This window comes from Natator depressus, chromosome 3, assembly GCF_965152275.1.
Source record: "Natator depressus isolate rNatDep1 chromosome 3, rNatDep2.hap1, whole genome shotgun sequence".
Lineage (NCBI taxonomy): Eukaryota > Metazoa > Chordata > Testudines > Cheloniidae > Natator > Natator depressus.
The window spans coordinates 166,297,650-166,323,070 of record NC_134236.1 but is presented as its reverse complement, the minus strand read 5'-3'; the positions used below and the strand labels follow the sequence as shown (position 1 = coordinate 166,323,070).

General features: G+C 42.0%; 1 protein-coding gene across 1 annotated transcript in view; it reads right to left on the bottom strand.

Moving 5' to 3' along the window:
- The window catches only part of PTPN14 (protein tyrosine phosphatase non-receptor type 14), a 170,278-nt gene that overhangs the window by 99,617 nt on the left and 45,240 nt on the right, over window positions 1-25,421 (bottom strand). Inside the window, exon 2 of the mRNA XM_074949266.1 lies at window positions 643-967. Coding sequence (XP_074805367.1) covers window positions 643-816 — 174 coding nt within the window. The 5' untranslated portion in view covers window positions 817-967. The remainder of the gene's footprint in view (window positions 1-642; window positions 968-25,421) is intronic.

The window sequence follows — 25,421 nt, the reverse complement described above, 5'->3', positions numbered from 1 at the left end:
TAATCTTTTTTTAAAAAATACATCCAAATACTGCAACTATATATACATATTGTCTACACAATAGGGCTGCTACCAAGAAATAAATTCAATTATACATATAAAGAATGAAAAAGAAAAATCCTGAAGTCTATCTCCGGCTTGTCTTACTAAGGACTACGTAAAAACCTTAGGATTTGGCCCAAAATTTGCACAGATAAATAACTATATTTTGGTACTTTGGTCCTTAACAACTAGTCCTTTTTCCAACAACAAAGTAAAAGAACATTAGTCTACTGACTCTGCCACAAGTAGGAGTTTTAACATTTTTGATGTGATGCCCAAACGTGGAAATTATCAGCTACCCACTCAAAGGTAAAGTAATATACATTTATTTTCATAAGCAAAGAAGAAAGCTCTCTTTCAGATCATGTAGATTTCTTCCCAGCAAGGATGAACATTAATCACAGTACAAACTATAGGCAGTGTGCTGTCATCAGTTTTCATTAAACCAGAATACGTTTGCCAAAGTTCCGTTTACTGATAAGATCAGGCCAACACGAAGAATAACATGATTCTAATAAACAGATTCTACATGACAAATTGCCTGAGCTAAAAATATGTTAAATTACAACTGACAGATGGTCTTTCCTGGGTCACACTTACTTCACGTAATTCCAGCCTCTGGGCCACCGCCTCCAGACACTCCTGTCCTGTGCTCTCCACTGAGAGCGTGCACTCGATCACATTGTTGTCCAGCAGACGGATTTGTGTCACAAAGCAGTTCTTGCTCAGGACATTATAGCGCCTGGTCCGTCGCAATTTCAGCCCGAAAGGCATGGTTGTTGGGCTGGAAGGCTGCCCCTTCCTGTCACACTTTGGATATCCTCAGCACGTTTTTTGATTTCTCTTGAATGCCACTCCACTAGTTACTACTCTCCTCCAGGACTGGAAATAGTTGTCCATGCCCAGGGCCAACTCCAAGGGATCCCTGTAAAGAAACATGAAACAAACAACAAATGTGAAGCATAGTTAACAATGTGGATTAGGATAAGATGTTACTAAAGATCAGTGGAAATGAATGAATCTTAACAGGTTTGAACTCAAAGAAAGACTTACACTTGACAAGTAAAATAGATTCCAAAGCACTTTCTACAGCTCCCCAAAAACAAACAAAATTTTAAAACTATATTCCGGCACTGAATTTTAAATGCAACTTTAATGTCAGACTATCTTTGAGGAGCTCCAGAAGCAGCTGCTGTATAGGTGGGTTGGAAGAATTATATTTTATCAGAAATTGTGGGTAAATGTTGATTTCCCCATGCATACGCACACTAACTATATATATTTTTTTTTCCATCAATAATAATCAAAATTTACAGATAGACAAATTAAGACAAACACAGCGTGAGAACAGAGTAAGACCGAGAACATGCTTCAGAGTTTGATTTAAGAATATTTACTTTCTATATTTTGACATGTGATTCGACAGTTTGTGTTTTAATGATTATAAAGCTTTAACTTTTTGGAATCTCAATGTCTGCTGTCATTAAATGATTTGTCTGGACATTCCCAGTGTCTGACGTCTCCTCTCCACTAATTTCCCACAACTGTGAACATTTAAATAGATACAAATTGAAACAATGCTTAAAAATAAACATTGATAAACATTTTTTTTTTAAATTTAACTCTGTCAAGCCCCATTGACACCATTAACCTCCCACCATTAACCTCCACTAAAGGACCTATAACCTAGCCTTGTTCTAAACCTTTGGTGCCCCCAGGCCAGCCCTGAACACTGGCTTGAAGTGCTATGTATTCAAAAGAGGCCTGATTTTCAGAGATGCTGAAGTCAGCAGGAGCTGCCGGTGTTCAGCACCACTGAAAATCTTGCCCAAAATGGCTAGAATGCATGTGAAAGGGAAGAAGTGTCAGAAACATTAGAGAGAAACCTCCTGTGGGGCAATTCCTGCCATTCGACTCATTTCAGCTCCATAATACTTACATGTCCCACTCTGAGCTAGGATAAATAACGACAGTCGCAGCTGACAAAGAAGGTAAAGCGAAATGGGAGGAGGAGAGCATGTAGTTTAGATACTATTTTTAATTAAAACTATTCTTAACAGTCATACACATCCCTGACAAGATTTGTCTTTTGGGCTAAAACAGAATGGACTTAGAAAAGGGAATGCAGACTTCTCAAAAAATATAATGAAGTGATTATTTAATTTTGAGGGCTAGAGCTTATTTCTGTTTTAGCTAAAGTCAATTAGGAAGTGGTTTAAGATAAAGCAAAAGAAGCCTCTCAAACCAAAATAAGGGGTTTGCTCTGGTATTACCAAACTAGTTTAAACCCAGTTTAATTTAAAAAGGTGCAACTTTCTCCTGGGCCTAAATACAAAAAAGGAAAAGGCTTGGTAGCAAAATCCCCCCGGATTCCTTTTTGGCAAGTGTGTTTTGGGGTACTGCCCTTACGACTAAAAAGGTCACTTGCTTTTAACAAGTATTGTAGAAAGATGAATAGTGAATAAGAACAAGCTATCATTTTCGTTCTGCTGAAGAGAAGTAACAAAGTGCTTCCACCAAATTATGCATCATTTAGCTAAATGTAGTGAAATTTTAAACTGATAGTACATTGCCCACATGTAACATTTGACATGAAACTGCAGCCATCAGTTATTTTCAGTTTTTATTAAGTTGCTATGGTAATTATTAGAAAGGACATAACCGATAACCACTGCATAGCAATGCAACCACCATACAGTTGGTTAAAATTATTTTTCAAAACACTTTATATCTTGACATTTACTAGCAGTTAAAACTAGCTGCTGTTGTTGAGCTTTCATAATTGCCCAGGCAGTATGATAACTTTACCATGAAACACACAGAACTTCGAGATGCCTACTGATGTATACTGTAAGTAACCATCTTACACTGGCATCTGTAGGTATCCCATCTCTAACGTCGGAGTGCGCGCGCGCACACACACGTGTGCGCATTATATTCACATTACTGTGTATTAGTGTATTTATATGCCCTCACATCATCTGAACTTCTGAACACTTTAAACAGAAAATTTATCCTCATACTGCTCTCCTGCCTCATAAGGGTTTATCATCTACAAGTGAGCTGTAGCTCACAAAAGCTTATGCTCAAATAAATTGGTTAGTCTCTAAGGTGCCACAAGTACTCCTTTTCTTTTTGCGAATACAGACTAACAGGGCTGCTACTCTGAAACCTGTCATTTTACAGATGGGGAACCGAGATAAAGAGATTTAAATGACTTGCCCAAGACCATTTAGGAACTCTGTAGAAGATCCAAGATTTGAATCTGTATCTGGAGTTCAATCCAATGCCTTAACACTCAAATCTTGTGACCTGAGAGTTATTTTTCCCATTAATATACCCAAAATAATAGTTTGAAGTTAAAAATTAGAAAGAAAAAAAAATCACAGACAACTTAGGCAGGATAGACCCATGTCTTATCAAATATTTTTGTTAGATCTCTGATTTTGTTCTCATTAGTCAGTCCAACTTTAGAGAGCCCTTATCCTGAAGTCAGTATGTTCATTTAGTAAAGTATTTTTTTTTAAATACGCCTTAGCTACACAAGGAAATTTACTGAAATAGCTATGGTAGAATAAACTAATCCAAAATAGCTCCCCATGCGGATACACTCTTCTGGAATAAAAATTACTTTTATTCTGGAATAGTTCCACCCGCAAAGCAGAGTCGGTATTCCAGAATAAAAGTGACTTTTATTCCTGAAGAAAATGTCCATCTGGGGAGCTATTCGGGAATAGCTTATTTCACAATAGTTATTCCAGTCAATCTCCCTGTGCAGACAAACATTATCTTCATTTTATTATTATTATTATGATTATTATTAAGCAGCCACAAAGAGGAAGAACAAAAATTCAATTTTAATATGTTAATAGATACTCATAAAAGAGTGGTGGGTCAATATAAGAAATTAGAGAGAGGTAAAGCAATGTAGGGTTTATACAGATGAGACAGAATTTGGAAGTCAGGAGAAATGGGTTCTATTCCCAGCTTTACCACAGGCTTTGAAAGGCCTTTGAGCTCCACCAATGGAAAGTGCAATAGAAGTGCAAATATAGTGCAAGTATGGTGAGATTTTCCATGGGGCCTAATGGAGTTAGATGTCCAACTGGGCATCCAGCACCCTTAAGCTTCTTTGAATGTCCCAGCCTTACTATAGAATAACTGCATGTTACAAATGTTTTAATCATTATATAATATATCCTGGTTCTAAAACAACACTTGCCAGGGCTCTCAGAGTATTATAATAAGAAAAATATAATACTATATAAACACACTCTCTTAAAACACAGCACAAAACCACTCTCATAAAACTAGATATTGCCAGGCAGGAGAGGAGGAAATATTATTCATTTAACTGTATTTAAACAAACACACATAAAAACACTTATCTGCTCCTCTAAGCATCACTGCAGTCAGTTACAAACACAATGCATAAACATTACAAACAAGACTTCAAAAATACACTCACCCACTTATCCAGGCACTGCCACCTCTATCTTCCCCTAATGCTGACTCAAGAAAATGGGCTTTGCAGCACTGCCTGAGTGCCAGGCTATTTAAGACCAAGATGAATAGTGAATTTCAAAGTTATGGGGCTGTTACAAGGACGATCCTGCCGGCCACTCCCTCTCTTATATACCAAGGGAGCTCCAGCTTGCGAGCTTCTTCCAATTTAAACTGCAGCAGTAAGGCACAAGGCGAGAGGCAATCTCTCAAGCTGGATGGTCCCAGTTGATTCAGGCTTTATAGGTCGGAATCAACATCCTAATGTCCACCCAGAAGTCAACAGACAGCCAGTGCAGCTCATGGCATTAATCAGAACCACCGCCATCCTGTCTCATCCTATCAATGGAGATTAGCTTGCACTCTTTAAAAAAAAAAAAAAAAGGTTTCAGAGTAACAGCCGTGTTAGTCTGTATTCGCAAAAAGAAAAGGAGTACTTGTGGCACCTTAGAGACTAACCAATTTATTTGAGCATAAGCTTTCGTGAGCTACAGCTCACTTCATCGGATGCATACATGTATGCACAGGTGCCACAAGTACTCCTTTTCTTTTTTTTAAAAAAAAAAAGTACATGGACTTTGTGAAGTGCTGCTCTCGCTATATTTTCATATCAATCAATAATTGACTACGCATGGATTCCCTATGGCACCTTTTATATTAATTTATTTTATTAATTTTAATAAACCAAATTATTTGCCAAATAAGACTAAACTGAAAAAATAAATCATCAGTTTTACTCCACCCTCCCACCACCCGCTTCCCAGAGAGCTTATGCTGAGCCAGCCAGAACCCTTTTACGACAAAATCAGTGATATCAACACAGGAAAATCTTTACCCTTGATTCTGTGCACAAGACTAGCATTCCTGTTTGGTCACATATCAAGAGGCAAGGCAAATCTGCTCTTTGGCTTTCATCACTGTCTTAAGATGACATTTTGCAGGTTTAAATAAAACTTTCTGAAGAAGATATAACACAGAGACCCCTGAGCATGCTCAAATAAATTTGTTGGTCTCTAAGGTGCCACAAGTACTCCTTTTCTTTTTACAGAGACCCTGGTCACTTTTGGTCCTTAAAAGTGATCTTCAAATACAGGGTGAGGGATAGAGGAATTGTGCTTTTGCCTCACTTCCTTCATTAGGATGTATAAGAAAGGCCTGAAAGATTCTATTTTCCTCTCTCTTCTCCTGCTTCCTAACCCGCCCCCCATATCCTTACAAGTACCAGGAATATTGATTCTTTTCTACCGATATTTCTTGGAGAACTCTGAGGAGTAGAGAACTGCAAGAAGAATTCTCTCCACCCTCAACCAAAAGGACAGGAGTGCTGAATTTTTTTTATGAAGAGCTTTTCTCCCAAAAGGTTGTCAGAAGCTGGGATTATATAAACAAAAATCGACAGCATTTTGAAACAGTTTAACTAAAGACATCTCTTCTCTCTCAATTATTATTATAATTTGTATTGTGGTCATGCCTAGAGGACCCCAGGTGCCAGTTATTATACACCCAGAGAATGAAAAGACTACCCCTGCCCCATATTTCAGTCTACGGTTGCCAACTGTCTAATCACACAAACCCAAACACCCTTACCTCACCTCCTACCCGCTCCTTCCCTGAGGCCCCACCCCTGCCTCAGCCCTTCCCCAAAGCCCAGCCCTGCTCACTCCATCCCCCCTCCCTCCATTGCTCGCTCTCCCCCACCCTCACTCACTTTCACCAGGCAAGGGTGGGGGGTTGGGGCGCAGGAAGGAGTGCAGGGTGCAGGCTCTGGGAGGGAGTTTGGGTGTGGGAGGCATCTCCGGGCTAGGGAAAGGGGTTGGGGTGCTGAAGGGGGTACGGGCTCTGGCAGGGAGTTTCGGTGCAGGAGGGGGTGAGGGGTGCAGGCTCTGGCCAGGCAGCGCTTACCTCGGGCAGCTCCCAGTCAGCGGCGCAGCAGGGCTAAGCCTGCGCCACTCCCAGCCAATGGGAGCTGCGGAGTTGGAACTCAGGACATGGGCAGCACGTGAAGGCCCCTGCCCCCCAACCCCAGGGGCTGCAGGCTGCTTCCAGGAGCAGCGTGGGACCAAAGCAGGCAGGGAGTCTGCCTTAGCCCCACTGCACTTTTAGCGACCTAAAATCTCCCACTTTGGCTTCAGTAGCCTATTTCAGTTTCGTGATATGGTTTGTGCTGATGCATCCTGGCTTCAGGAGTACTTTTGACCACTGGGAACCTACAGCCTGGATTTTGCTGACAGAAGCCCGTAAATTCTGGGTAGGGAATCTGCTCACAGTCTGTACTAATGGATGGAAAACATGCTTACTATGAGCTATATTCTGCCACCCTTACTCATATTGAGTAGTATCTTATTCTATGAGTAGTTTCACTAAAACCAATGGGAAATCTCATAAATAAGATAAACCTCAAATGTGCATAAGGATGCCAGAATCAGCCCCTGTATTATTTTTTACAGCAAATTAATTGCACATGCACCAATCTAATTATGGAAACATTTTTAGGGCAGCAATAAAAGAGTTAAATACACACACACACACACTTTAATGATGGCCTGTTTATTTCATGCCAGGGTCACCACTGCTTCCCAGCTGTAAGGTTATCAAAAGAGAGTTAGTATTCCTAGCCAAATTAACAAACTCAAGAGGTGTTTGTAACACCAATTCTTGTTCACAAGACTACAGGCTTTCAATTAAATCAATTAAGCAAACCAATAAGTGGTGGGTCAAATAAATATTATGTGCATATTTCATTCTCTTTTAAACAAGTCCCCTCGTTATGACTAAGGCCTTGTCTACACTGGCAAGTTTCTGCGCAGTAAAGCAGCTTTCTGCATTGTAACTCCTGAGGTGTACACGCTGCCAAGCCGCTTAGTGTGCAGAAACTGTGCAGTTGTAGCGCTGTAAAAAAACCCACCCCGATGAGAGGCGTACAGCTTTCTGCACCACCAGTGTAGACACCCTGGTCAATTACAGCACTGCGACTGGCCTCCGGGAGGTGTCCCACAATGCCTGTTCTCACCTCTCTGGTCATCGATTTGAACTCTACTGCCCTGTCCTCAGGTTACCAACGCTCCAGGTGGTACTAGCACTGCAAACTGAGCAGCTCCGAGCACACCCTCTCCTGCAGCCGCTGTCGCAAAAAACTCTTTCCCAGGCTCCCCCCAGACACTGCCAACACACTCTTATCTGGCTCCAGTCTGTACCTGCTGCATTCCAGTCCTGCCCCGTCACAGTCCAGCCCTGCGGACTCCCTGTACCCACCACGCTCAAACACCCGTCCCTTTGCAGTTTAGCCCTGCTGAAGTACAGTACCCACTGCACTGTACTCCAGAGGACAAGGTTGCATATGATACCTCGACATACACACATCTTTAACTGTCCCAGGACTCCACCTCCTACTGGGATCCTCCCTTCCCCCATCCCCCACAGTGCTGATGTGTTATTTTTGTTTCTCTCTCTCTCTCTTCTGGTTGTTGTTTTTTAATACAAGAATTGTTCTAGTTTGAAAGCAATCTTTATTTCATTAATTGAAAGCAAACAGAGCCCTGCAAAGCAACTGATAATTTTCTTAAACCTTCATAGTGTATCATCTGCACCAATCACAATCACATCCTAGCATTACAAGCACTGCACTCCCGAGCATAGCAACAAATATTAGTGGATTTCAGCTTCAAATTGCTGCCCCAAAGGCATCCCTGATCCTCATGGCCCCGCGCTGCACCCCTCTAATAGCCCTGGTCTCTGGCTGTTCAAATTCGGCCTCCAAGCACTGAGCATCAGCGGTCCAGCCTTGAGTGAAGCTTTCACCCTTGCCGTCACAAATATTATTGAGCATACAGCACGTCGCTATAAGCATAGGAATATCGTCATCAGCCAGGTCCAGCCTCCCATACAGGCAGCACCAGCGGTCCCTGCTTGCAGCTTCCTGAACAGGCCAGTGCTCTGAAATATGCGTGCGTCATGCACCTTTCCGGACCAGCCTGCATTAATCTCCATAAAACACCCACGGTGATCCACAAGTGCCTGGAGAACCATTTAGAAATATCCCTTCTGATTAATGTACTTGGTGGCTAGGTGGTCTGGTGCCAGAATTGGAATATGCATGCCATCTATCACCCCTCAGCAGCCAGGGAAGCCCATTTGTGCAAAGCCATCCACAATGTCACGCATGTTGCTCAGAGTCATGGTCTTTGAGAGCAGGATGTGATTAATGGACCTGCACACTTCCATCTACACGACTCCAACGGTTGACTTTCCCACTCCGAACTGGTTAGTGGCCGATTGGTAGCAGTCTGGAGTAGCCAGCTTCCACAGTGCAATTGCCATGCGATTCTCCAACGACAAGGCAGCTCTCATTCTCGTGTCCTTGTGCCGCAGGGCTGGGGCGAGCTCCTCACACAGTCCCACGAATGTGGCTTTCCTCATCCGAAAGTTCTGCAGCCACTGCTCCTCATCCCAGATGTGCATGACGACGTGATCCCATCACTCAGTGCTTGTTTCCCTGAGCCCAAAAGCAGCATTCCAATGTGGTCAGCACTTTTGTGAATGCCACAAGCAATCTCGTGTCGTAGCTAGTACGCGTGGCGAGATCAGTGTTGCACTCCTCTTGCCTTTGCAGTTTAAGGAATAACTCCACTGCCACCCGAGATGTGTTGGTGAGAATGAGCAGCATATTGGTCAACAGTGCGGGATCCAGTCCTGCAAACCAAAGAGGCAGAGCACCGAATACACAAACCGTTGAAAGATGGCGCCAAATGCAGACAGAAGCACAGGGATTGCTGGGATGCGAATCAATACATCACAGGGCATTGGGACAGGACCCAGGATGTCCCGCGACCACCTCCGCCTTCCCACAACTCTTAGCAGCAGAAGAGGAAGAGATGCTCTGTGGGACAGCTGCCCAGAGTGCACCGTTCCGAATACCACTGCAAATGCTGCAAGTGTGAACATGCTAATGCGCAGGCAGCTGACAGTGTGAACACACAACAGCGGTTTCCCTTCAGTGTTCTCTGAGCAGCGCTGTAACTCTGCCAGTGTAGACATACCCTATGTGTGTTTCAGGTGGGAAAGGCAGTGTCCAGGTTAGAACCTTATTTATCTATCTATCTAAATGAAAATTGGAGGTTCTTTGTGTTCTTTACTTAAAGTTTTGTTTCTCATAGAAAAGTGTTTTGCCGACTCAGATTTTGTTCAAACGTTGTTTACGAAAAAGTTGAGACTCTCAACAAAAGGAAGACAAACAAAAACACCAACAAAACCACAAATGTCACTCCAGGAATCCTGCTAATCTGAATTGAGGTTTGTATTAAATCCTCAACTAGTAAGCTGTCTAAATTCTACTATGTATGCCTGCAACTGATTGCTAATTCAAAACTGAAGTCCCAAAATTATAGGCTGAAGTGAGGTCCCTTTGAAATGGTGCAGCACTAAAAGTTTTAAAATATGTATGGGGATAATAAAACCTCATAGAATTAATGCATATTATTTAATGTTTGCAAAGGTTTTTGAAGATGAAAAGTGCTATATTAAAAAAACAACAACTTTTTTTTAGGTTCAGGGCTAAGCCAGAGTGCAGTGTACTGACTTCAATTTAAACTTTTAAAAACTTTTCAGCATCTACTCATTTCAAGAGGCAAACTATGTCCTGCAAAATATTGTTCCCAAACCTCTGTAAAACATTGATGCCAAATGTGTCATCTATAAAGTTAGAATAACCTATTCAAGAATGTCTTTCCTGAACACAGACCGTTCAGTACAAAGGCTGAAAGGACACCATCTTAGAGGTGATCCAGTGAAGCATAAGAAACTGCAGCTAGACAGAAAAGATTAAACCAAGAAATATTGAAGAAAATAATTAAACCAATCCATTGCTACCATGGATATTAAATTGGATATGGCATGTTATTTACTTGCAAAGCCATGTGAATAAGATCATTGGGGGGATAAAGTGAGAGAACAGATTTAGCGCAACGTAAATCCAAACAGTCTCCTCTTCCAATCCAAAATAAAATCTCTAATAGTTTTTACTGGACCCCTGCCAGATTCCAGGCTGCTAACATTGGACTCTGTGTCCTCGTGGAGATGGGATTGTTCATCCACCTCCTTATCATACATTCTTTACTCTTGCCAGAGTACTTCCCACATATGGACAATAACCTGGATGCACACTGCAGAAACACTATATTACTCTATCACCCTTTCCATCACTCTGACAAGAAACACCACTATTACTATCCCACTTCGAACGAGGAGGACAATGTTCTTGCAGCCATTACTTTTATGTAAATGAATCCAAATGAGTGTGGAAAGATATCAGTCCTCCACCCTTGGTACAATGGAAAACAGCCCTTGGACCCAGAATTGTTGTACTGGCTGTGCATGCCTGTATGTCTCCCTCCAATGGCTGGCTCACATGGAAGAGCTACCTCCCTGCTCACCGGTCAGCGAGTTACTCCTTTGGGTCAAGTAATTTAGGCTTATTTGTCTGGTGCTGAAGACACTGGGATCTATCCCCATTAATGACAATGGTGCATGCAGCAACTGGCTTACTGCATATTTCTAATCGCTGAAGAGGCAACATGGACTGACTGTCCTAAATCTTAGGTGTTTCTGCAGGAAGAACACTACAATAGCCCCTCTATGTGAGCACAACCTAGAGAATGACTAGGGACTAGTCTATACTAGAAGTGCTATAGCAGCACAGCTGCACCACTGTAGCGCATCTGGTGAAGATGCTCCATGCTGATGGGAGAAAGCTCTCCTGTCAACATAATTAAACCACCTCTGCGAGCGGCAGTAGCTATGCCGGCGGGAGAACTTCTCCCACCAACATAGTGCTGTCCACACTGGAGCTTAGGTTGGTGTAACTTATGTTGCTCGGGGGGTGGCTTATTCACACCCCTGAGCGACATAAATTATGCTGATATAACCTGCAGTGCAGACAAACCTTAGATCTTTCAAATCTGCAGGTTCTCACTGCAAAGAGCACACTTCCCTACTCTTCTGTGTATCTGCTGGAGTTTAACTTAAAGATGATGTCAGGTCATTTGGTCTCCTTGAAATGGTAGAGACAGATGGCTTTATTTCCTTTTTGCAGAAGTGGACTCCTAACAAGCTAGAATTTAAAAGTGGTGGATTACTTTTTAATCCACATAACATATAATCTGGAAATTTTCGATGCATATTGAGACTGGTAGAACTGGTATAAACTATCTGATCAAAGGAACAGGGAGCATACATATGGGGTTAAGATAAAGATAAACAGCAACCACAAAATACATTTTTCTTCTTTACGTTAGCACTCAGACAAAATATTAGCCCTCTCCCTCTGCTGGAAATTGTTTCTAGACAATCTAGTCAAGCCTAATGTTTTATATCCCCCCATACTTCATAAGCGATATGTTGGAAATAAAACCTCCTGGATAAAACTGAAGAATTTACTCAAAACACAGTCTGGGTGCATAATCAGAGCACTCTTCTTCAAGGCAAAGATGGTGCTAAAGGAAAAAACTGCAGCCTTAACCAACAGTTGAGGAAAAGTAGCCACACTGTATTTAGAGCAGTGGCTCTTAACCAGGAGTCTGGGGCCCAAGGGGTCTGCCAAGCAGGGCCAGCATTAGACTCGCTGGGGCTCAGGGCAGAAAGCATGGGGCTGAAGCCTGAGGCCCTGAGCCCCACAACCCAGGACTGAATCCAAAGCCTGAGCATTGTAGCTTTGCGGGGCGCCCTGTGGCATGGGGCCCCAGGCAATTGCCCTGCTTACTAACTCCTAACTCCGGCCCTGCCTTTTATATGCAGAAAACCAGTTTTTGTGGCACAGGTGGGCCGTGGAGTTTTACAGCATTTGGGGGGGAAAGGGGCCTCAAAAAGAAAAAGGTTGAGAACCCCTGATTCAGAGCACTACGGTTACACAAATAACTGGCCAAACTCTGAAGTTCTTGACTTCAGTGATAATTTTGCCTGTGAGAGAACTAAATATAAGCTCACAATTCAGTCCATAGCTCTGGGGCATTTCTATTTTAATTGCGGTTTCTGATAAATTCTGTTAGCCTTATTTACAACATACATCCCCTCCTAGGGTTACTCCTGATTAAGTTCTGATTCAGATGAAAATTCATCTTTCCATCATCATGCTATTTTTTTCCTCTATAGAAGACTACAGTGGAGCAAAGCTGATATAGGACCTATGCTAAGCAAAAAGGACAAACAGAATACTTTGCACCCATTGCTGCATGTGCATATGAAGAGGCCAAGGAGACCAATTCCATTTAGGAACTGCTCCCCTGGTTCCCCCATGGCCAGCATTCTGGGACTAGGAGGAGCAGGCAAAAAAGTGTTATTTATTAAGACTGATGGGGCAAAAGCAATGGAAAACTCTGGATTTGGAGTACAGGGAGTCCACAACCAAAGTCTTCTTGTGTGGTGAAGGGCACAGAAGCAACTGCTGCTCCAAATCACAGGCAGTTCTCTCACTTCCCCTAAAAATATTTAATACCAGCACTGAAGAAGGGTCTATATATTAAGGCCAAGAAGATTCTCGGGATATTCCCGGCATATGCCCTGCTCCTCTTCTTATTGGCTTCAACTACTTTAATGTACTGTATTCTAAGGAGAAAAACTGACCACTTAACATGTATAATTAAATAATATTAAAAAGACTTTTCCTAGTACATTCGCTTTTGAATTTAATTTCTAAAATTCCAGGAAGACAACAATTACTGTAAAACTGCGGCCTGTATTTACTACCAGCCTCTGGAACAATTTCAGCATTCCATATATTACAAAGCAGACGCACACCTAACAGAACTATGTAACCCTGGGCAGGGCATGAGAAGGGAATAATTGATGCAACTTGCTTATGCTGTGCAAGCTTGCAGTTTTAGGGAAGGGTAAAAAATAAGTGTAAGGGAGACAGGACTCACCTGGAGTAATTCATCTAACAAGAATTCTTTCATAGGTTTTTGAAAGAGACAACATTCTTTCCACTGATTAACCACTGTCATGTGAATTTCTCCTGCAGAAGTTTTACACTACAGTCTATCCAGGTAACACAGCCAAGGCAGAGTATATTTTTGTAGTTGATGAGGTGTTTCCATGCTAGGAAGCGGGTGGGATTTGGATAAACCCTGCAACATGGTCAACACACAAATAGAGTCATGGACAAATGATGTTTTTCCTCTAGGATTATAAATCCCCAAGGGCAAAGACTGTCTTCTTGGACAACAGGGGATGGATCACTCAATGATTGCCGGTTCTGTTCATTCCCTCTGAAGCACCTGGCATTGGTCACTGTCGGAAGACAGGATATTGGGCTAGATGGACCATTGGTCTGACCAGTATAGCTTTGCTTATGTTCTTTGTTTCTTCTCTGTACAATGCCTAGCACAATAGGGCCCTGATCCAAGACTGGGTTTTTAGGTGGTACCATAATGCAAACAAATAATGCACAATTGATAATATCCACACCTAACTTTTCTGGTTGAGCGGACAGTCAGTTTGCCATTTTGTTTCATTTTAACAATTAAAATGACATTTTACCCAGGAGCCGTACCATGGAACATTCTCTAGGTCTGATTCACTGTACACCTGTCTGCACCAGCATGGCCTTCTCGCTCCACTAGGGGATCCAACCCAAAGGATGGGAGGTGGAGGGACCATGACTGCTGCTCTCCCACAGGAGGCTCCAACTCATGTCAGGTACTCCATAATGGTTCTGATGGCACAGTCTCCTGAGAAGATACATACAATCAATGCTCTACTTGGACACCCAAGCCATGCAGTCTCCCAGCCAGCCCCGCCCATTTTTGGTGTCCTCTTCAGATTCCTAAGTCACCTCGCTCAAAGGAAACTGCAGCCACTTTCTACCACTGCCACCTCCTCCTCCGACTGACCTTGTGCCCCTGAGGCGTCTAACAGACCCTATGCTCTCCATGCTTTGCAGCTACCCCATCTCCCCTGACACAAATTACTGCACACCGTAGGCAAGACTTTGTTCTAAGTAATCCCACTCTAGGTCTGGAATGACTCAGCTGAAGACAAGTGAATCATTCTAGACTGATACAGGTGTAACCTTAGAATTCGATCCTTTGTTTCTTCTCATTTTTATGTTTAAGAGAAGACGAGAAGGCTAAGAGAAGTTAAGATAACTCACTAGAAAAGAAGTGAAATGTTAGCCAAAATGTTAAGTGAGGAAAAAGCTTTTTAAAAGTTCCCTCAATTATGTCAATATTGCTTTTTTGTTAATCTTTTCACCTTTCGTATAAAATCAAATGTCATATCCTTTCAAAAATCTGATCACGTCCTCCGTTGGTGAGTGTCCTACCATTGCCTTCTACCTACCTACCATACTTATATGACACTTATTACCACAGTATCTGAGCGCCTCACAATCTTTAATATATGTATCCTCCCAACACCCCTGCATTGTATGGAACTACTCTTAGCCCCATTCTACAGATGAAAAACTTAGGCAAAAAGACTATATGACTCATCCACAAGGGTCACACAGGACATTTGTGGCAGAACAGGAAACTGAACCTGTATTTCCCAAACATCAAACAAGGGCCCTAACCATGAGACCATTCTTCCTCATTGGTGGGGGATGGACTCAATAACCTAACAGGTCTTTTTTATTGGCCAAGCTTGAGAAAGCTGTATGATCAACTAGATGATATTTCTAACACTGCATCAGATCAATGCCAACATTTCAGAGAAAGTTTGAGCAATCAACTATCAGAACATTATTGATTTTGGGCAAAGATTGGAAAACTAACAGGAAGAAAATTGGAAGACATATTGGGTAGGTTTACACTCCAATTAAAAGCCCGCAGCTGGGCAGTGCCAGCTGACTCAGGCTCACAAGACTGGGGCTGCAGGGGTGTTTAATCGCAGAAAAGATATCTGAGCTTGGGCTGGAGCCTAGGCTTTAGGACCCTGCAAAGTGGAAGGGTCACAGAGCTCAGGCTACAGTTGGCGCCAGATCGTCTACACCACAATTAATCAGCCCCTTAGCCTGAATCAGCATGGTCCATTCCCAGGTGTCTAATTGCAGTGTAGACATACCCTGTCATCTGTTTAGCATAGCCGCAGCTTTAGACACCGCTTGATTGTCTGCAGATTAAACAACGGTTGATGGTACCCATTAAATGTCTTTCAGAATAACAATACCCCTGCTCATCCTCCCAGTAGATTTGAACACACTGAATGACTTATCTCCCAGATGAATAATAATAATAGGGGAAAAGGAGAATGGGGGGACATTGAAGGAATGGGGGGAAGCAAGGCACGCAAAAAGCCAGGGTGAGGGGAGGCACAATGGGGGACCCTGGTATAGGAGAGGGGTGGAGAGTAGCATTGCAGGGAGTACCTGAAATTGAGGGGGATGGAAACGTGGCACACAGGGAGCTTGTGGGGTGCAATGGAGGGATGCAAGGAGCCCCTGCGGTATGCAATAAGTTTGGCTGACAGAAGCTGTGAGGTGTGTGACCCCCCCTCTACCCCTCCAGGCTATAACTATTGTGATTCCATTGTGGCATAAAGAGCTCTTCTTGGATTTGAATAGATGTTCACCTTCGCATTAATACTTTTATGAAGTGATCCATGTGAATAATGACAGAGACAACTGTGTCAATTTCTGCTTTTCTTTATATCAGAGTAGGAAATCTCTTTAAAACGGTCAGTGATGAAACAGGAACTTTCTCTTCTGGCCTCTCTAACTTGTACAAATTCATATCTGGGGGAAAAAAAATACCCTGAATTGTTTTCCTCCTTGAATATGCATACTCTGCCTGTTCATGCCAGGAATGCATTCCTAGCAACTCCACCTCTTTTAGAGAGAGTTATGCAACGCTAAAGAGTACAGCAGAGTTAACCCTTTATAATCTCAGATGTGGTCAGATCTCAAAGTAAACAAGGGTGAGACTGATCGGTACTCAGGGGTGCTGGGACAATTTGCATAGTGGGGGTGCTGAGAGGCATTGAACCAAACTGTACACCCTGTATATGGTGGAAACCACTTCAAGCCAGGGGGTGGAGGAGCACCCCCCAGTGCCAACACCTATGGCAGTATTTGGATGGAGGGCCTCTAAGGAACCCTTGGGGCTAGTCTACATGGTGAAATTGACCAGAATAGCTATTGCAGAATAAGCTATTCCACAACAGCTCACCATGTGTTCTGGTGGGCATATTTTATTCCCAGTTAATCAGTGTGCTCACAAAGTGCACTAATTATTCCAGAATCAAGTGACCTGCTTCGGAATAGAGTGGCCACATGGAGATCTGTTCTGGAATAATGATTGTGGAATAGCTTGTTCTGAAATAACTATTCTGGTCAATTTCCTCATATAGACAACACCTTTGGTGCTGCAGAAGTGGGGGTGGCAATTCTGAAGTCTGACATACTATATTCTCTCAAACTAAAGTGTAGCACTATGGTCCATTCTGTTGCTGGAGGTTCCATTAACCATCTTTCGATAAGACATAATATCAAGGTCCTGGACCATCTGTTTGTTGTATATCCCCTTGTCCTATTGCAAAGAAGAGAGGGCTATAATTCCCAGGGGCCTGGCCAAATGATAATTTTGAATAATTACATTCTGCCTGTTTAAAATTTCCCTTGTGGTTTCAATTGGATAAAGTATGCTTCATTTCTTGTGCTAAACCCTTTCCACATTCCACTTCAGGGTGGCTACATTCAATGGTAATGAAGGGTTCCCGCCATATACATGGTATTTCAGTTAGCTATGTTTGTCAATTGCTTTCAGATCCTTCAGGGTGAAAGGTGCTATATAAATAAGAAATTTTATTTCCTGATTAAGGTAATTAATGAATGTGCAAAAAACATTATAGAACAGCAACTAAATAGTGTTTGAATGAAGAATAGTTTCGGGTGTTTGTTTTCACATTTCTTTCACACTGCAAGGACACAAGCAAAATCTTCTCTGTGAATGAATATGCCTTTAAAACACCAATCACCTGGCTACCATCTATACAGTTAAAGTGCAGCAGCCCTTCATCAAAGTGTGTTGTAAGAAAGAGCCTCAGAAGAAAGCAATTAAATTATTAATAATAAATACACTTTTAACATATTGCCACCAGTGTGCATGTAACTTGTCAAACTGTAGATCTTTGTGGCCTGGATCTTGACTATCTAAAACATAAAAACCCATAACTATCAGTAACAGAACAAATGACTACAGGTTAGGAAAATTAAAAAAAAAAAAAAAGAAAAGAAAAAATACACAAAGGAGAAGTTGCACAAATCCAAGTCAGCTGTTACACAAGTAAAATCTGCAAGCCTGGGTGCCAAATTTAGAAACCTGACTCAGAGGCCTGAGCACGCACAACTATTATTACATTCCACAGGAACTGAGGGTGCTCAGTCCCTTCGGGGTGGGGGAAGAAATTGGGCCACTTATTCAGGTGCCTAACTTTAGCATCCAAGTTTGAAAGACTTGATCTTTGTAGCAGCAACTGATTTAGATTTATTTAGGTGATTTATAGATTTGGATGCCAATTTTAGACACCCAAATTAGAAAATTTTGGCCACATTGTATTATCAACAGTATGCAAGTCAATAACACCATGTGGGTTAATGAAGTGCTATGAACATTCTAAGCAATAAATTTTCTTCAGAATCAAGCAGCTGGATCAGGTATGACAATGACCAAAAACTAGTAGAAATGGTGCTAGCTGCTGAGGTGTTGCATAATCTCAGATGATGCAATCAAAAGTTAATTACAAATCACATCGACAAAATTTCCAAACAGTATCTATGCTGCTGAATTTAAAGCCAGACCAAAAAAACCATCACCAAATTTCTTGAAAAGTTCAGTGCATAGTCAATTGTCTGTTAAAAGGCTGAAATTTTGTCAAGCAGCTCTGAGACATTATAAACCACCAGAGCTTTCCTGCCTAAGAGTACAGCAACTAAAATTCTTGTGAAAAGACGACAAATGTGTGTCACATAATTTCATGTAACCAACAGAAGTATCAAAATCTCTGTATTGGTATCACTAGTGTGGTCTCATGCCTCTCTCCTGTTCTGAACCCATGTACTGCCAATTCCATGACACCTCTGTTCCTATTCCTCCTCCTGTCCCTTCTTCTCATGGATGCAGTCTACGCCTGGAGTGTCATTCCTGATCCTAGATTCCATTCCTTGTCTTTTAAATCCCTCCTGAAAACCCAGCTTCTTCCATAATCCCAGTTACATCTGACACAAGACAGAGAGTACTGTGGTACAACAACAGAAGTCTGGAATATAAACCTAAAAATGAACCTGTACAAAAATTACTCGGATCTCTAAAATGTATTAATCCAAATGGAAATGGGAACAACAACAACAAAAACCCACAAGTGTGCTTACAACATACTTTTAGCACATGCCATTTTATCAGCCCATACAGTAATTTAACATCTGGAAAGAATAGGCTAAATTCACTTCTGATCACTTGAGAAACCCCCCAGAAGAGTAACTGGTCTAAGGGAAAAACCTGGTTCCAGCTATTCATTTAATTGACAGATTCCCATCCTGCTCTGAAGTCATTCTCTCATTTGTGCTCAGATTTCTACACAGAAAATACAGTAGAGCCTTTACCATTCAGAGTTGTGTAAAAGAAAAAAAGTGCTCACATGTTTTGTTTTTAAATACAACATTTTTTGAGGATACCAAGTTAAAGGAATTATCCTCTCAAGTAAACAGGAATGTAGGAAGGAAAGGTTAGTCACCTTGTGCAGTAACTGGAGCTCTTTGAGATGCATGTCCCTATGGATGCTCCGCTTCAGGTGCACATGCACCCATGAGCCTTTCATCAGAAATTCATCACACATGCGCTCTAGTCCTCCTCATGCTCTGTACTGAGGCTAGATACAGCTGCCCTCAGTTCCTTCTCTAGCCAAGAGACAAGATTTGGGAGCAGAGGGGAAGGAGGTTGGGTAATGGAGCACCCATGGGGGGGGGGGGTGGAGAGACATCACAAACAACTCCAATTACTGCATAAGGTGAGTACTTCTCCTCCTTCTCTGAGTAGTGTCCTATAGATGCTCCATTTCAGGTGACTCCCGAGCAGTAACCCCTGATGGAGGTGACACCTTCAGAGTCAGATCTAGCACTGAAGACTACATTGCCAACAACATCAGCTCTAGAAGCATAAACCAGAGTATAATGTTTGGGAAAAGTACATATTGAGGTCCAGGTTGCAGTTCTGCAAATTTCAATAACTGGAAAATCCTTCAATATGGCTACAGAAGTAGACTTTGTAGAATGGGCTATGATCACAGAAGGAGGCTGAACATTGGCAATGTCATAACAAGAGATCCACTTTGAGAGTCTTTGGGATGAAACTGCAGAACCTCTGGATCTGTCACCAACTGACACAGAGTTTACGAGACTTTCTGAAAAATCTTTGCTTAAGTCTAAATAGAAGGTCAATGTCACTTGGACATCCAACAAACATAAGGCAGCTTCCCCTATGGTCTGGTGTGGCTTTGGAAAGAAAACCAGGTGGTGAATACCCTGATTCATATGGAGTTCAGAAGGAACTTTCAGTAGAAATCTAGGACGGGGTCATAATGAAACTTTGTCCCTGAAGAACATTGTGAAGGGAGGGTTTGCCATCAGAATCCCCATTTCTCCAACCTTTTGGGCAGAAGTAATGATCACCAGGAAGGCTGTCTTCATAGACAGGTGGAGTAGTGAACAGGTAGCCACTGGTTCAAAAGAGGGCTTCATATCACAGTTAAGGACCAAGTTCAAATCTCATACTGAGGTGGGTTCCTTAATCTGTGGAAAAAGATGCATACGTCCTTGGAGGAATCTTGCTGTCATGGGGTAAGCAAAAACCGAAAAACCCTCCACAGATGAATGAGTGGTTGTGGTAGCCACCAAGTGAACCTTGACAAATCTCATAGCAAGAACTGACTTTTCTAATTCCAACAGGTAGTTGAGAACAGTGAAAAGGGAAGAGTGAAAACAGGCAAAGTCTGTCATCACAAACCCTAACGGTGAAATCTCTTGCATTTCTGAGGGTAAGTATTTTGTGCAGAAGTCTTCCAGCTGTTTAACAATACCCTGTTCTTACTTGGTTCAGTAGATCTATGGTAGGATGAGTATTGAGCTGGATGAGATCTCTGTGCCTGCTAAATTTTCCTCTTATTTTCAGGAATATTAATGCCAAGGGACCTGAGAGTAGCCCTAGAATCTTTAAAGTGTGAAAGAATTCATCCATGGACTCAGAGGAGAGCTTAAGTCCATCAAAAGGAGGGTCTTCTACAGTTTTTGTATCTCCCTAGGAAAGCCAGTCATAGCCAAGATGCTCTACACGTAACAGCAGGTGAGACAGAGTGGGCCACTGTGGGAAGCTTGTAGAGAGATTCCTGCTAAGATCTGACTTCGTCAATGATGGTTTGAACTGTTCTCGATGTTCCATCTGGAGGTGATGAATAAAATTATAGAATGTGTCATAAATTATTAAGGTATATTTTGCCATCAAGACTTGATAATTAGTGATTCAGAACTGCGGAGTTGCTTGCATCCAAATAGGTTGAGATGCTTTTGGTCCGTGATAGAGAGTGTGAACTTCATCTGATGTTGTCTGCCACACTCTGACTGCCTCTACAACCAAAGAATTTGACTGAGGGTGGAAGAACGTATTTTTCATTGGTATATGAAATATTTTTTGTCCGCCTGTTTCAAGTAGGCGGTGCAGTGGCTGGAGTTTGCCAGATGGTTTTGGCAGGATCAAGTATCGCTTCATTCACTGGTAGAGCGACTCTGCCAGAAGTTGATATATGTAAAATGTTCAAAAGCGTATGTTGAGAGTCCTGGACCTCTACTAGCACAGTCTGTAATGATTTAGCAATATGTTTCATCATCCGCTCCTGAAACTGCTTAAAGTCATCAGCAACAGAAGGTGGAGGTGGCTTTACAAGTCTTGTCTGGTTAGGATGAAATATTAGTTTGCGGTGTCACCTCCTTGTCCCCTGCAGCTTACTGGTCTGCAAAAGACTCCTCCTGAGGCTGTTGAGGAGTGAGTGATGAGACAGGGAGTGTCTCCCTCAATGATCCCCATGGGAGGAACTCTGAGGCTTTGAGAATTGCAGGCAGTATACAGTCTACGGCTCCCAGTAGGGCCACTGAGGTGGATCATAAGGCAAAGGAAAAAGTATTCAATGCTGGTCATGCCAGTAAGGAAGAACATGAGATTGTCTGTACCTTGAGATCTCCCTCTGAGGATAGAAATATGGGGGAATGTCTCTTGTAGAATAGTCAGCGGAACCCTATATGAAGACCCTATAGGAGTCTGAGGAATCATCCTCAACATAGTCCAAAGTCAGTGCTTAAATTTGTGCCAGTGCTTGCCAGAAATGAACCCTGGCACCTCTAGGCTTGACAGTTCATAGCCCCAGCACCTCTGAACTTGCTGCATCAGTTATGAATGCAAAAAAATTGTGTGAGCCCAGCAGCTAATTGCTTGAGCCCCGGCACCTCTTTAATTACAAATTAAGCACTGTGCAAAGTCAAATGCAACTGCCTGTCTGTTGTGATGGCTACCAGAGAGCTAGGAGGTACCAATGAAAGATACCATCTTGGTGACCCAGTAGATCCTGGTACTGACATTCATTGGGTACTCACTAATAAGCGGGATTCTGGCTTGTCTGACATGAGCAAGTCTCTAGAATATCTAAATCCTTGTGGTATCAGGTATAAATGAGCCAAAGTCAGTTGAGGCTCCACAGGAATCTGTGTTGATACTAAAGGGACTGCCTGCTTTGGTGGTCTCATTTTGGAAGATGGGACAAGTATCGAAGGCAGTGATTGCAGAGACACAGGCCTATTAGATGACCTCCATATCAAGGTTGTAGATAGCCTCTGTTGTACTGGTGCCAATGTCTGGGATACTTGTTCAGCAAGGAGTCTGAAAATGGTACAGGCTTCCGCGAAGTAGAGTGTTTGGTGACTTTGCTAGGTCTATCATGCTTCAGTGGTACCCGAGCTGGATCCAGTACCAAAAGTACAACTGGTACCAGTGTTTCAAAGAACTGTCTTCAAAGAGCTCCTGGTACTAGAACAGCTTGGGCCTTCACAGAACTCTTCTTGGGACCTGAGGTCTCTGGAGTGTACAGTCTCTGAGGTGACCAGGCTATTTTGAATGAAGACTCTCTACAAGGAGAGCTAGAACTTCTTTTTCTTAGGAGCTTGTCAATACCTTTTGAAGTCTTCTCTGTCAAGGATCTCAGTGACTGAGAAGCAGAGGTCAAAAGGGCACTAAGAGTATTCAGAGGCTGATGTACTGGTGTGGTTTCCCTGGCCCCAGATCGGAGGCTTGTCACAGAGCCTGGCTCCACCATCAGGAGCCTAAATTTGATTTCTCTGTTCTTCTTCAAATAAGCTTTTAAAAGAGGTGCAGATCTTGCACTTTGCAGAGTGTCCATCACTGACTTGGATGGATTCTCGGCAGGAGAGGCAACATTTGAATCCTGGCATACCACAGCAAAAAACAACCCTTGAGGAACTCCCCTCGGAGGGTGGGGAGGGGTTATCACATGGAACCCCCCCTCCCCCCCCCGTGAAATCACTACCAGATCAAGTAAAGTGAACTCAAACTAAACCTACTAGTTAAAATTAAAACAGCAATGCTAAGCTAGAGGCTTAGCACAACGTGGGCACATTAGATGCTCTGTCTCAGGCCGAGGATGGTACAGACGGAACTGAGAGCAGTCCGCCCATGCAGCTATCATCAGTATGGGGCACAGGGAAGACTAGAGCACTCGTGCAGGCTGAACAGGCACTGCTTCAGAAAATCTCCAATCACAGGTGCATTCTCACCTGAAGTGGAGCACCCCAAGGACACTACTCAAAGAAGAAGGGCTAGATTTACAATTACAGATTTCTAAAATGCACGAGGCCATATATACCTCTAAAAATTACCAAAAAAAATCAAATTATGTGTCCAAAGAACCAAAGTCACAACTTATTACGCTCAATGGACCAGCAGGAGATAATCAGGTCCTTAAAATACACACATTGTAAAGCCTAAAAAAGGGGGTAACCATTCCAGCAATATATGTTTTTTAAAGAGACTAAACAAAACCACACACACTCCATGTGCTAAACAATCTGATGTAAACAAACTTGTGCATGGTAAGAGGAAAAGATTCTTATCTGTCTTTTAGAGACTAAGGGATCAATTCTGCTTTAATTGACTGCAGTGATTCAGGATTAGGCCCTTTAGTATTTATGGTATTAGTAATAAAGCTTCAACTGTCTTCACGATGCCCACAGTAGAAGACCACCTCCCAATGTGTCAGAGTGGCTTAATTAATTGAATAGGCAAGCTGATTTAAATGGGAGGACAGGAAAGCTGGGAATGATTACCAACAGCTGAAGTTGAGCACAGAGACAGTACTGCATATATTAAACCTAATTTAAGTTAGATAAATTGCTATTTAGTGCTAACTCACAACATGAACTTTCGAACTTGGGTAGCAGTGGTAAATTCTCAACCTGGTCTCAACAAAACGTGAATTGTACCAATCACTGAAAAAACTCTTTAAAGGCCTATCAGAGAAAGTCTATATTGCGTATGCGTGCATGAAGAAAGTGAATCTTATCTTTAACTGAATAAAAGCCTTGATGTAAATCATGCTGCTAACAGTTTATGAATAACTGCATTTGTTTCAATCTCATAACAGAACAACACTTCCTTTGCAATATTGAGTAGTAGTCGGAAGTGAGCTAATGGTACAGTTTCTTTTTGTATGATAGGATTATTTTCCAGTTGCACTGTGTAGGCTTAAAAACTCCAGCCTGAAACAGCCAAAATATTTAGCAGGAAGATTTATGGCTGAAATGAGGGGGATCTTTCTTTGAAGTGACTGACTTCTTTGACTGGTGTTTCAGAATTACAAAGCTTCAAAAGGACCCCTTTCTGTGAACAGCCTTTTACATTTTTCCTTCATCTCCACTGCATATAATTATATTGCTAAACAATGTTTGAAAATAATTAAGTGGACATCAGTAGGGGTGAATGGAACATAAGAATGTAGATGTTACTGAAAACAGATGTCCATTACTGTAATAATGTTAAACAGAGAAAGTGGTATGATTTCCTTTACAACAACTGCATAAATAAACATTAGTAATTCTTCAGTGCTAGAGCATTTTTCATCAAAAGATCTTAAAGCACTTTACAAACATTAATGAATTTAGGCTCAAAATGCCCACGAGATAAGTGCTGTTATCCTCATCTACAGATGAGGCAACTGTATAAGTTGTAATTACGTACTGTTTCTTAATGCAATAGTGTCCTTCTCAATTCTGACTAATTATAGCTTATCAGAATAACTTGCCCATTCCAATTCCGCAGGTTGTTTATATTTTACTTCCTCTAACATATATTATTCCGCTTTAATTATCATCAAGAGAACAGTTTTGCAGTAAAGGCCAGAAAAAAAAAAGTGGAATACAAATTTGTAAGTGAAAAAAATGTTGTACACAAAACTATTGAAAATCAATTGAAAAAAGTGTGACGTATTATACTACTGAGTGTAACATGTTATAAGGGTATGTAATAAGCCCTCTACAACCACTGTCCAAAGGAGGGATTGGCATGATGTTTGGCATTTGAATATGGTGCTATCCTGAAGCACCAACTTAAAGAAAGCTTTCAGCTTTTAATGAGATTAAAGTTTATCGTCTCACGAAAGTGGACATGCTGTGTGGCTAGTAGACCTACTGTCATTCCTTACGTTTTTCTATTAACTGCCCTTGCTATTCAAACAACTGCCTTCAAAACATTCCATGGAAAAACATTTTACATAAGTTTACAAAAAGAGTCATGGGAAAGCTAGAAATCCTACTTTAAAATACAGAGCTTGTTTCCCCA